Source organism: Poecilia reticulata, chromosome 9 (genome assembly GCF_904066995.2).
Source record: "Poecilia reticulata chromosome 9, P_reticulata-male-v2, whole genome shotgun sequence".
In the NCBI taxonomy this organism is placed as follows: Eukaryota; Metazoa; Chordata; class Actinopteri; order Cyprinodontiformes; family Poeciliidae; genus Poecilia; species Poecilia reticulata.
Window position 1 is genome coordinate 16,126,945 of NC_088838.1, and position 13,178 is coordinate 16,140,122.

The 13,178-nt window shown below is 37.8% G+C and overlaps 1 protein-coding gene across 9 annotated transcripts in view; it reads left to right on the forward strand.

Annotated features, from left to right (window-relative positions):
• The first annotated feature begins 609 nt into the window (after nt 1–609).
• Nucleotides 610–13,178, forward strand: part of edil3a (EGF like and discoidin domains 3a) — a 137,337-nt gene continuing 124,768 nt past the window's right edge. For 5 of the 9 annotated variants that reach the window (XM_081610615.1, XM_081610620.1, XM_081610616.1 and 2 more), the window contains exon 1: nt 610–1,043. In XM_081610615.1, the coding sequence (XP_081466741.1) occupies nt 980–1,043 (64 nt within the window). In that variant the 5' untranslated portion in view covers nt 610–979. The remainder of the gene's footprint in view (nt 1,044–13,178) is intronic. The other 4 variants (XM_008418883.3, XM_081610618.1, XM_008418884.3 and 1 more) reach the window with 2 other exon arrangements.

The following is a 13,178-nucleotide window of genomic DNA, read 5'->3' on the forward strand; positions in this document are numbered from 1 at the left end:
ATTTATGTAATGATTATGAACTGTTTAAGATGCTGCGCTCCATTAAAATTGACTTAATATTGGTTTTAAAGACAGCCAAAAAATTACTATCTGAAAGTCTTGAGTGAACTGTAAACTCAAGTGACCAGGAAATGTTTTAGTCCAATCTGTTGATGTCCAACTTTTATTAACCTTTATGAATTGTACCCCCAGTTTTCTATTATTACCTGATTGAAGTGTAACTCGGTGCTCGATCTTCTGCCACTGTAACCCATCTATTCCAAAGTTCCTTATTGTGCATTCAAAGGAGGCTTTTGATTCCAAACACCATGCCTGTAACAAGAGGCTCTTTGAGATGTTGCTGCCTTTTATCGTCTATGACCTCTGGCATTATGTTATTTTCATCCATTTTTTTTCCTGAGGTCGCCCAGAAAATAAATAAATAAATAAACAAATAAAAACGCCACTACATTCTTGTAAATTACAGCAAAAATACACGGTTTAAAAACCTTCGTTAGACTATGTCTATTGCAGAGTTTAGATACAGTAGTTAGCACTATGTTCCATATTCGAACCTTCATCGGATTTTATTTTGTAGATGCAGATCGGAAGTAGCGACTCTCGCGACACCCGAGGGCTTGACGGCAGATGTCCGGGAGCGCGGAGCGCACACGTCGCTCTCTTCACCACATCGCACCACTGCGGTAGGATCGGGGTGGCATCAGCAGAGGAGCAGACGGCAGGTAGCCAACACAGTTCACTTGTTCCTGCCCCGCGCAACCCCAGAGGCGACTTTGTCACTTAGGAGGTACTTTCCCTTGAAAGGACATACTACAGCAGCATCTCCCAGGTTTGTTCCTGCAGCCTGGCGAGAGCGGAGGAAGGAGAAGTTTTGATCGTGTGATTTGTGTGTGTGTGTGTGTGTTGTTTTTTTTTTGTTTTTTGTTTTTTAACCACAATCCCTGTAACCTTGGAAGACTCACCTGATTGCTGTGCGAGGATGGGACCGCTACTCCCTTTCATCGTGTTGTGTTTGGGCGCCGCTGTCCCACACCGTGTGAAAGGTGAGTGGAAGAGTGAAGCTGTCATTACCTCATTTTGCGTTATTTGAGTCGAAGTAAGAGACTTGTGTGCAAAATATATTAAAAAGTGCTGAGAATTTGAATCAAAGAGACGAAGATGCACACAACGTTATGTGGGTCTGTATTGTTTGCAGCTCCCTGTATGGACGATGTGTTAATATACGTTCACGACTCATTAGTTAATGGGGTTACTTGTGTTTCTAGGACACTTTTGATGCAATCAAAAGGATGAAAACATGTCTTTATCCATGCATATTTGTACTAAAAGGATGTTTACCGTGTTAGGCGCACACAGTTCATATAAAAAAATGGGTATTTCTGCGCTCCCTTCTCGAAATGTGCATCAGCTGCTTGTCTGGATAAAATATGCTGAGCGTTCAGGTTTAACTGCCTCTACTAGACGATCATCCCCTTTTCTTTAACAAGCTGGTTTCTGAGAAAATGAAGACAGATAAAAAAAACTAATAAAAAAATGTTGTAAGTGGAACAGAGAAACTACCAAAATGAGAATAAATTGCTCCTTCCTTGGTAGCTGCAATGTTATTGACCAGGATGACGTCACAAAAAGGTCAATTAGGCACTTTACATCTAACCTGGAGTTTTAGCGTTAACAGCCAGACTATCTTCCCTACAGAGGAAATTGCTACGTGCTTATAGATTGACCTATACACTTTAATATCCATTACAAATCAATCCACGTCCTCTTCTACTTTTAAGCTTTCCATCCTTTGGATGTTGGGAATGTTTCGGCTTTTGCCTGCCTCAATGTTGTTCATGGTCAGCACAAAAACAGTATACCTGTGGGATAGTATGTGAGGAAGACAGTCTGCAGTTGCGCTAATGGAAGTGGGTCATGCCATCCTCCTTGTCTCTATCCATTTAACGACACGCTTGCCTCAGGAGTCACACATGTCAGGCAGACCTCGGTCTCTAAACAAGGAGTCTGCCTCGAGCAGACTTTCTAAGGCTCCCTGAGCCACGGTGTCAACTCAGTGTCAACCGTTGCAAAACATAATACTCCCTGGTAGACTGGCATAATGAGTCTGGAGTAGAAGAACAGAGCTCTGGTGCTTTGGGTCGACTTGTTCCAAGGCTCGGAGAGTTAAAAATATACCTCGGCGGTACCTTAATTAATCCCAGTAAAAATATTTTGACATTATAGTGGAATTAAGTGGAATTCATCTAACTAGCTATGAGCTGGTATGAGATTCTCACAGTATGATAACCTTGGGTAAAGATACCTAGGTTTCCTGGTATTTAGACAAAAAAATGTTTTGCATTGTTGTTTCTTTTTAAAACAGAAAATCAACTATTTTTCTTACAGCTGCTAAAATATTGCAACATATGTAGCATTCTGTTGGATGCAAACCTTGGAAAAATTGATGTTTTCAGGAAATGAACATCTGATCAAAGTTACATGCTCTGTTTGATCATTTTAATCGGAAATGTAGCAATGACACACGTAGTTATTAATAAAGTTACACTAGGAAACAAAAATGTCTAAAAATGGAGATGTAATGATACAAGGCTATCTTCTTGGGTCACAAGTCTACCATCTGCCACTTTATAGACGTTCAGCTCTCAGTTTGGCATCTGCAGTTTCAAATGTAGGCAAAGCAAGTTTAATTGTATAATTTCTTCACAAGGTAATTCAAAGTGCTTTACAAGATGAAGGGAAAAGTTTTTTCTCACAACTCAGTTTTTTAGGGAGTTCGTTTTAGAGCTTAGGAGTATAGGAACTTAATGTTACCTCCTGCTGTTTTGAGGCGGCCCTGATAAAATCAAGTAAAAAGACCTCTGAATACCAGAGGTGTCTCGATACCTGGCAAGAAATCTGGGTTGTATTCACTGCTGATGCCCTTGGCTTATGGTCCAATACTCAGCACTCAAAATCACTAGACAGGATGCACTTCTTTCACATCCATGTTTGTGTTTTATGCAACCACGCACATTTCCAAATGACCAAATTTGTCTTTCTTGAAAGCAAAAATGTAGAACTTGTGCCTTTGCTCGCTGACCATTGAAGGAGGGGCACCATTGTTTTAAGCCGTTATACTCATCAGGTTTAAAGAATAAATGAAAATCAATCTGGCATCTCAGTAAAATGCCTTTAAAAAGTTGAAGTGGTAAAACAGCAGTCTATCATCTGCTGATGTATGTATGTCCAAGGAATGTACATGATACAAGATTAAATTTCCTTGAAGGCAACATTGCCTGTAACATCAGATTGAGTCCCAGAGATACAGACACCCTGTGTAGACCGAGGAAACGTTGCACGTATCCGCAGTCATTACTCAATGATAGCTGGTGCCTTCAGAGATAGCCCAAAAAACAAACACTATTGGTGATGTCACACAGTGCCACTGAAATAAATTGATGTGCCAGAAGCATTGCCCCCCCAGGTAAAAAACAGACTGCATTGTTCCAAGTCTGTGCGCAATACATCACATCGTCTGGTTGCTGGTGCTGACTCTCACACATTGTTTGGTATTCTGCCTGTCAAGCTTGGACAAAGCACAGGGTTGCACTCAGTGTGTGGAAATGTAAGATGCTCTCCTCTCTGTGCAAAGACCTAATGGAATTTTTCTTATTTTCGATTCGGGCCGTATTGTAATAATTGTGCAATTGAAGGCTTTTAGGCAAATGGTAAGCCATCTTGATTAGCAGTGTAATTGTCCGCATTCAACAAATTATGATTAATGATAATGTTGCTGCTTTGTTTTGGTCAATGGATTCACTCTGAACCAGACAAACTTTTTCAACCTTTTCACAATCAGTCATAGAAATGTCATTGCTAGAATATTAAATAACCTCTTTCAGCTTAGTTCTGGATGGATTTTCAAATTCAGTTTAGTTCAAAACTACTTTATTAATCCAAGGGTGAAATTAAATGCTATAATTCACACGATCCGAGTTTCTTCAAAAAGTTGTTTTAAACACTGATGACCGTTGGGTAGAGATGACCTCATGTAGCAGTGTGTATTACTACAGCTCTTAAGAAGCCTCTGACTGAAGACATTGTTATATCAGTCTGATGAAGAGGATTCTGTAATATTCATTTTATGAAGAATCTTTCTTCGTACAGTAATCTCCAGAAGTTTGATGGCATCCTGCTCGTTTGCTGTAAATCTCATGTGGCCCATTATGATTAATGGAAACAATGACTTGAACTTCCTCCTTTTCTCCGTCTTCTTTACTTTTCTGCTCTGGATCTATGTTCCATTTTTTAGGGTCTTTTTAGGATGCAACACATCAGAAGCAAAATAGTGTTTCATATGTATACATTTGCATAATTTTGGCACTATTGTATTACATTTAATTTGTTGAAGTGATACACTGCTATGCTTCCAATGTGCGTACTTAAAAAAAATAAAACAAACAAGTGTAATTGTATGTCTCGTTGAATGCGCCAATACAGACCCTGTTACTGAGCTTCAGTTTTATCAGATTTTTGACACTTCTGAGTAGGAGAGCCTTGAAAAAGATTGGTTTGACATGCCTTGGTTGGCACCTACCATCTACTGCCACTGTGAGTCGTTACATGGGAAAAAATAAGGCTTTACTTTTGTTGCATGTTTTATGCTGCCAATATCCATCCATCCATCCATCCATCCATCCATCCATCCATCCATCCATCCATCCATCCATCCATCCATCCATCCATCCATCCATCCATCCATCCATCCATCCATCCATCCATCCATCCATCCATTGATTATGCTGAGTTCAGCTAATAAGAGCTGATTTAGATGTTTTGCTCGCTGTATTTTGTTTTTTCATCATGACAGAACAAAACATTGCAAGCATTTAAGAACTTGAACCATCTAAACATCTCCTGTTCTTTCCTACCACCAGCTGTGAACATGGCATCAAAATATTTAAACTTGTCGTACGAGGCAGATACTGGCTCTTGACCCAGAGGTTCTGGTGCGCCTCTACCCAATGTAGAACCATGACCTCAGGATTAAGCTGAACAAATAGGATTAGTGCTAATTATATTTGCCAAATAATTACTAGTTGTTGTACTTAACAATTCATATTCTGCACTTCCCTGAACAGCGAGATATAACTTTGTTTACTATTTAATTGCTAATTCTTGAATACATATACAGGAATTTATCTGAAACCTTGTTGCATTTCTTGGCCTGTGCAAGTTCTGGTTGAACTTTGGGTAACGACTCGCAAACCCTGTCCAATATGCCCTTCATCCTGGTTTTAGATGCAACAGTCTTCAATTAGAGAATAAAGGTCAGGACTTTGTCAGATCGCCATCCCTGATAACCGCAGGAATCAATGTGACTCAGGAGAGGCCATCCTGTGCATAAGGAAAATTCTGCATAGAAAACTGTGAGGCACTGACATTGGCTTAAATTATTTTGGGATATATTTGTGGAACTTAATTGGGCTATTCATCGTCCGTGCACATGTTCCTTAATCCCCTTAATATTTGACGGAGAGGTCATTTGTCTCTTACGGTGACAAGTTAATGGATAAAGTGCTACTTATGTCGTGATGTAGTCAGACCTCTGCTGTCCTGCCTACATTTCATGCTCGACTTAATAGGAGGGCACTAGGGGGATGGTTATAGGGGATTCAAGGACAGTCAGGCGAAGAGCTTTAATAAAGGTATGACACGAAGGTGGCAGTGTTGGTTGGAATATATTCTTTAAATCCACACAGCTTCATGTTCGATTTTGGAAGGAAACTAAGTATGTGAATATTTTTTGCTTTATTTTTTTTATCTTATTTAACCTCTAGTAATCGAGTAAGCACGTGACTAGTCCACACACTCTCTTTCGAAATGCTATGCTGGGCTTCAGGCTCATTTCTCGCTTTTTAAGGTAACTTGCAGCTTATCAGTTCCACGTTTGTACATCAGAGAATGGAAAAAGGAGAAATGTTTAAACTCCTCTCATGGAAAGAAAAAAAAGGCTTATCGGCAGTAAAAATAGCTTCTTTTCATGCACAACTCTTCTTGTCCCCCCCCCCTCCTTTCAAATCATTATCTGCTCTTATTCACACAAGTCTGGAAACATTGATTGTAAAACCGCTCAGACATGTTAAAAGTATCATTTACTGAAAGCAGCAGGCAGCATTATAATGGTGGGCTTAAGCTGTGATTTTATTTTTTTTACTTCTCCCCAGCATTATATTAAAGCCGGTGTCAAAATTCAAATCGTGGCTCTGCCAGGAAGAAGAGAGGACCCCTGAAAATAGTAAAACAGATTATATGAGTGCTCTTTTTGTAGTGTCAGTTCATGTTGAGTGTACATTAGTTGTTCTGCTAAGAACATGGAGCAGCCTATCATCTCCGAGCTCAAGCTTTCATAAGACCACACACTGGTTTTAAGTAATCCCACTGGGTCGTGATAAATGACTCAACTATGAGAAGGCTCACAGTGTGTGTTTAGCAATAAAAAAAAAAGAAAGAAAAATAAAACAGATGATAAGTTTTATATAACCCTGTCTGAAATAGATGCACTCTGGAAATCTTCGTGTACGGCTTTGCTTGCTCACATAGAATATCCAGATTCTAAATACCAACAATCCGGATTAGTTTGAGTTTAGTGGTCAACAGTCATACTTGTTTATTAAAGCCTAAATACAAAGTAAAGTTACCCAGAGTGACCGGACAGAAGCATTACTATTAACATAGGAAGAAATATCAACAGAAACAGAAATACCTTTTATTGCCCCACGATGGCGGCATTTCTGACCATGGGGAAATGTCTCCTCAAATATCAGCATGCTCCCCTTTATAAGCTAAGTTACAGGTTTTTAACTACTTTATTTTTATAATCTTAAAGGGATCCACATTTTCAAAAGCTCACCACAAATACATCACAAGATAGCACTTCCTCTGTCAGAGGGTTGAGTCCATTCTCTCAGTTTGAGCTGAGAAATCCAATACGTTACAGTTTTTTACATCACATTTTGCTTCATTCTTAACTCTGTGATTAAAAATGAAATTTTCCAGTCTATTTATTGTTATCAGGCACGGCCTGGTTACCGCTATCAAGATGTAACAAAGTATTAAAAAGTTAGTAAATGATTTTCAACAAAATATCCAAGTGCCAGGGTGAACACAAGTTCTTAAGCTCCGTGGAGCCGAGAGGATCGCTGCCCTGCTCCTCTCTGACCAGCTGCTGTGCACTGCCAGTCAGCTGGCTCAAGGAGGACATTTTTCTCTGACTTACAACATAACAAATTCACCCGCTCATAGAGGGACGTTAGAAATATTTCTAAAAGCACATCAAAGCTGCAGTTGACTAGCTATGAATAATTAATTGATGCAGAGTCAAGGACACAGTCCTGTGGGCTTCCTTAGGTAGACAATTGTTCACTAATTGGCGTAATATAGACATCAGCTGAATTTGACTGTATTCTGATATAATTATAATCATTTAGTCTCATTAATTTGATTGTATTGTTGTCAACTGGATTTATGTATTCCTACACATTTTGATATGCATTGGACCTATTTTGCATAATAATATAAAATGAATAGAAATACATTTAATACACTCAGTTGAATTAGAAAACTGGTCTGAAATAAGGAGCAGAATGGCAAACTGGTATAAGACGCTTTTTCAACAGTTTCATCCATTATGTCTAAAATACATCAATTACTCTGAAAGTCATTGTTTTAGCTGCCAACAGGGATGAAGACTGATTGGACACATGGGGAGAATGAGTGGATCTGACAGGAGGCATGAAAAGCAGAGATGAGACAGAGAGTGAGCTCTTATTCTAAACTGTTGCAGGAGTTAGTTGACAAAAAAAAAACAAAAACAAAAAAAAAACAGGGCCCTGGACTGTCAGTGGTACAGAAGTGATGAGGAGTCTCTAACAATGATGAAGTATTTTTCCATACTCTTTTAGTGCTTAGACTTTGTTTTTAGGCTTGTTCCTGTCTGTCACTGAATGTTTTTGTAATTATTTTCAGATTAGTTTAAGTTTTTCACAGTTATTGGCACTCCTGATAAAAATGCAGGAACATTCTTAAAGTGGCAGTAGAAATAAGTCTCATGTCATATCCAAACCTACAGAGAAAAAAAAGAGTCATGAATACTAATTAAAAGTTTCTGAATCTCCGATTATCCTAAAATGTATTATATACATTGAAACAACGCTTCAATTTTACTTGGAATTTATTTTAAAGGAATTTGTTTAATTTCTTCAACCCAGCTGAATAAGCTCCACTGTGGTGCAAGAAATGCAGAGATGGAAAAAGGTTGTGAAGAAACTCAACATAATTAGTCCAACCATTTGCAGTGCAAAACATTCATAACTCCTTTCACAAAACATCAAAAGATTATATATTTTTGTAGCTTAGGAATTACATGAATGTAAACATATCTTTTCTTGGTGAAGAGGATTGGTCATCTTTCATGATCAAGTTTGTGTCGAGGCATTAAGTTTGTTAGCAACATAAAGAATTATGGTAAGCACTAGGATGTACCCCAGCTGTTTCTTTATGCTGACTGATTTTGTTTATTTACTTGCTTTGCTGTGGGAGTGGTTGCTCAGAGCTCTGGGCCTGACTGATTTGTTGGAGTGGTGTCACACCAGCATCAGCCTTTCTTTATCAGTGTTTACCAGAACTGCGCCTTTTCATAACAGATCAATAAGCAGAATAACTGATTTTGGAATACAGTGCAGAATCACAGCAGCTTTTAAATCTATGGAGGAGGGTAGCTACAGCTGGTTTAAGTTTTACTGGCTGACTACTGCTTTGGGGAAGTGGGGTTAAAACTGCACAGAGTAGCCTTTTCTGACTTTATACCCCACGCATAAATGGTTAGATGAGGCAAAAACCATTAAATTTTGAATGCTTAAACAGAAAAGCTGGCTAAATTGGCACATTTTAGAGATATGTTCTGCTGTGAGGACATGAAGTCTTTTAGTGCTCAAGTGTGGGTTAGTGTTATCCTTCCCATCTCTGAAAGTTTCCTTTCTAAGGGTACTTGAAGGTTTTAAAGAGCTCTCGAGTATTTAGGAATTCTTTTTCTTTTAAACTTCTAATGATTTAAGATTTGGAAAGGATTTTTTTTCAATGCTTGTAGCATTCTGGTTGTATTTATTAGAAATATGCTGCAGATTTCGTACAATGAAGCAATGCCAGACCAAGTTAAAATTAAGGTCACAGCAGTTAAATTTGGTATGTTATGATACAGTTTCCCCAGTTGGATTTTGCAACATCAAAACATTTTCAGCAAACCTAGTCGTCTGATTTTAGATCAAATGGTTAAGCATGTGGGTGAAATTATTACTAACAATAAAAACATTGATCCTGGATAGATAACAGTTAATGGTCTTAACAGTTTATTGTTCTTTTCACAAAGAAAGTCTCCCCTAAAATAAAGTTTGGACGAAGCTACCGTAAACCTTCCACCATGCTGTGACAAACAGATACAGTGTGTTGCAAGAGTTCACTCCCCTCACAGAGAAATGCTTAATCCATCATCTGACAATGGAAAGCGATTGTCACAACCACAAACCTACCGGGACATTATTGTTTCTCAAAACTGATAGATCTGACAGTTCAGTTTGAATTTAATTTAGTTTCACTAATTCACAACGAATGTCACCTCCAGGCACGACAAAGCAAACAGCTCCAAATCAAGGAGAGGATTAATCACAAAAATCATATAATAACTGTAAAGGAGCTGAAAAGGTTCATAGATTAGGTGGTAGGACAACTTTCATTTTTGCTCTCCACAAATCTGGTCTTTATGGTAAAGTAGCAAGAAGAAAGCTATAATTGAATGGAAGCTATAAGAAGCTCTGGTGAAAATGTTCTGAACGTAATATGGGCTACATAAACATCCAGAATATGGTGCTGTCACATAATGAGACCAAAACTGTATAAACTGCTATGAGTAGCATTAAAACACACACCACTCCCATGAAGACAGTGGTAGCAGCATCATACTGCGGCAGTATGTTTCTTCATCTGGCTGGAGCCTGGCCAGTTGATGATGGAACGATAGATGGGGCTAAATACAGGACGATACTGGAAGAAGACCTGTTAGAGGGTACAAAAGACAGAAGAGCGTGAAAAGCCTTAAAAACTGATTATCATAGCAAACCATTTGGTCTGACTGGGACAGAGCTAATTTGCAAGGACGAATGAAAAAGCTTCAGTCTGTTAATGTTCAAAACTAGCAGAGTCATACCCTAAAATAAAACTGTAGCAAATGGGGTTTTGCTACAATTACAAAACCACTATTTGCAATTTTAGCAAAAGGCTCTTCTACAAAGTCTTGATTCAAATGACTGCAAATGAACATGATATTACTTTATTTGTAACAAAAATTCAAACTTAAAAAGAATATACTAATTTCATCTCATTCCACAATTATGGATTACTTTTTGCTCCATCACACATCCCTTGTACTGATAAAGTACAAGGGAGTTCCTGGTTATCATGTGACAAAAATGTAGAAGAGCTCAAAAATGTAAATACTTTTGCAAGATACTGTTGCTGTTTTAACTTATCTTTGAGTTAATGGTGCTGGATGCAGGCTATGCGCTTGTGATTTTGTGTGTGTGCACTTCTGCGTGGGTCTCCGTTTGCAAAGTTTGAAGATGTAACCCAGAAATGTCACTGCAGAAAGTTGAGGCAACAATTCAGACTGTTTTTGCACATTGCTAATATGAATCTATACTTCTCTCATTTTCAAAAGCACAAAGAAAAAGAAAAAAAAAACACTTTTTTTTTTATTTATCACGCCAGCTAGATGGGTTTTCCTGACATTTCTTTTAAATAAACTCCATTTTCAATTGAAAGCTCTAGTGGAGCCTTGTGCTTTATCTTAAATATAGATAAGCCTCTGATGTGTTTTAAGGAGGTGTATTTAGGGTAATGGCATACCTACTGAGAGGTGAAGTGCAGTGTTTAGGCAAATATCTTCAGCCCAGATGTTTTAAATTACCCCTTGGGATACATGGTGCCATACAGGAAAATAGAATGAGAAAGGTAAAAGGCTGTGAATCAGGATGGAAATTTACTCTAATGTGGAATTCAATGGACAGAAAACACTCATCATCAAACTTCAAAATAGAAGAACCCGTTCGAAAACTGAAAATTATTCTCCAGTGTGGAAAAAGAAGCCGTCGGCATTTAGAAGTTAAGGCAATAGTTGCCGCAAGTTGCAGCATCTTTTAGTATTAGAGTGCAGGAATGAACCTAACAACCTCTTTCTTCATTTTCTTTATATATTTCATTTCAGTAATATTGTAAATTTTGTAGGCCTACACAATTCTTGGGAAATTAATAGGTAAGTATGTTTTTTTTTTCAATTTCTAAACAGAGGAATTTAGAGTTGTATAATTTTTTGGGAAGAAAAGGAACAAGAGAAGGACAAAGTAAGATCGTGCCAGACATTAGAGATGCTATTTTTTATTAGACTATATTCTGTTCTGCCCCAAGGCTTCATTTTGCTTCGACCCCGTAATATCACCAAGGGCAAGCTAAATTCTGTTGCAACCACCTGTGTAAGTCATACCACTAAAAGATAAAACTCAAAGGATTGGAGTGAAGGGTTCCTCCCAAAAGAGAAGAAATGAAACATTAAAAAAAACAGGTTAAGAAATACATTTTTAGAGGTGCAGCACTAATTAGTACCAGTTTTTTTTTTCATTCTTGAGCATGCCTTTATTTAATAGGAGTCCATATTACCCTGAGTTTTCTGAAGAACAGACCCACAGTATCATGGATTATCGTAAGAGTAGCCATGCAGTGATTCTCTATATTTTCATCCTTTGTTGCACAACAGACACACCCTCAAGTCAGTAGGGTTAATGTTGTCATTGAAGAAACGCACGCAGTTCCTGGCAAGATTCTGGAAGTATTTAGTGAGCTTGTCAACGTAATAATTGTGATAGTAGATCAGAAAAGGCCTTTTTCTGACATGCCTCCTTAGCAGCTGGTAGGTATGTAGATACCATCTAACCGTTGTTATTTAGACTCAGTGACCCCAAGATGCTGCTACACTACCAATGTTTTTACTATAGAAGTAGTTTTCAATTATTTATTTTTTTTATGAAAAAAGTGTCGTCAAAACCAACATAGCACTGGAAAATGTAGTGCTATGTCTCCTCATTAAACCCTGAATCATGTGTGAAAAACAGTATTTGGAAAGTTAAAATTCACAATCGTCACCTCGGATTGATTTCTGCAAGGAATCATCAAAATAGACTCTTCCTAACAACATGATGTAGGCTAATGGATCTTAAAAAGCAAGAATTCAACGGAAAACTCAATATACGAGAAAAAAGTGACAGTGAAGTACAGAGAGAGCCATTATTGACAATATTTCCATTTAGAAATTGAATTATATTTGCAAACCACGTTTTGTATCATGACGTTGCAAGTCACTGTTCCATCTGTAACAGATTGTTACTGCTCTTTCGGTGGATATGGAAAAAGTAAGCAAGGGATTTGTGAAGATCAACAATATACTTTAAATGTTCTCAAGTCTTTCCCATTTGGAATCATTTCTAAAATAAATGAGCCTTCATGGTCTGCCAATATGAGGGGCACCAGTGAACACATTGACTATAAACTGAGGCTTTTTTCTTAAATGATTCATTTCTCAGCAATTTATTTAAGGCCTTTTGTAGATGATTTAGTAACTAATAAGAGTTAATAGCGATAAGTCTTACATTTATTGGATGAGGAAACAGGAGACACAAAGTGTTTAAATGTTAATTGGAGTTTTGTAGACCTCATAAAAAGGTTTGATGTCATAATTATTGTATTGATTATTATATAAAATTAGTAAATTTCCAGATGGAGTATTATTAAGCCCTCTAACGCTAAGGTTTGTCTTTCTCCTTCTGGTTTGCTTCGAAGCCAAGTCTTGCCACAGTTTTGTCTGTGTATTATTTACGGGTGTTTGAAGCTTATTAAATATTTACTTATGTGACCTTTCTAACCTGCCTTAGTTCTCTTAGCCTGGAGTGCTAGTACATTCTGAAAATAGCGTGTTGTATTATAGTGCTGAAACTGGCAGGAGTTTAACAAAAGAAGATGTCAAAGGAGGTTGAAGGTTTAAATACTCAGGTCACTGTATTAAAAAAGGAATATTTATAGCATCTCACATCCTCTCT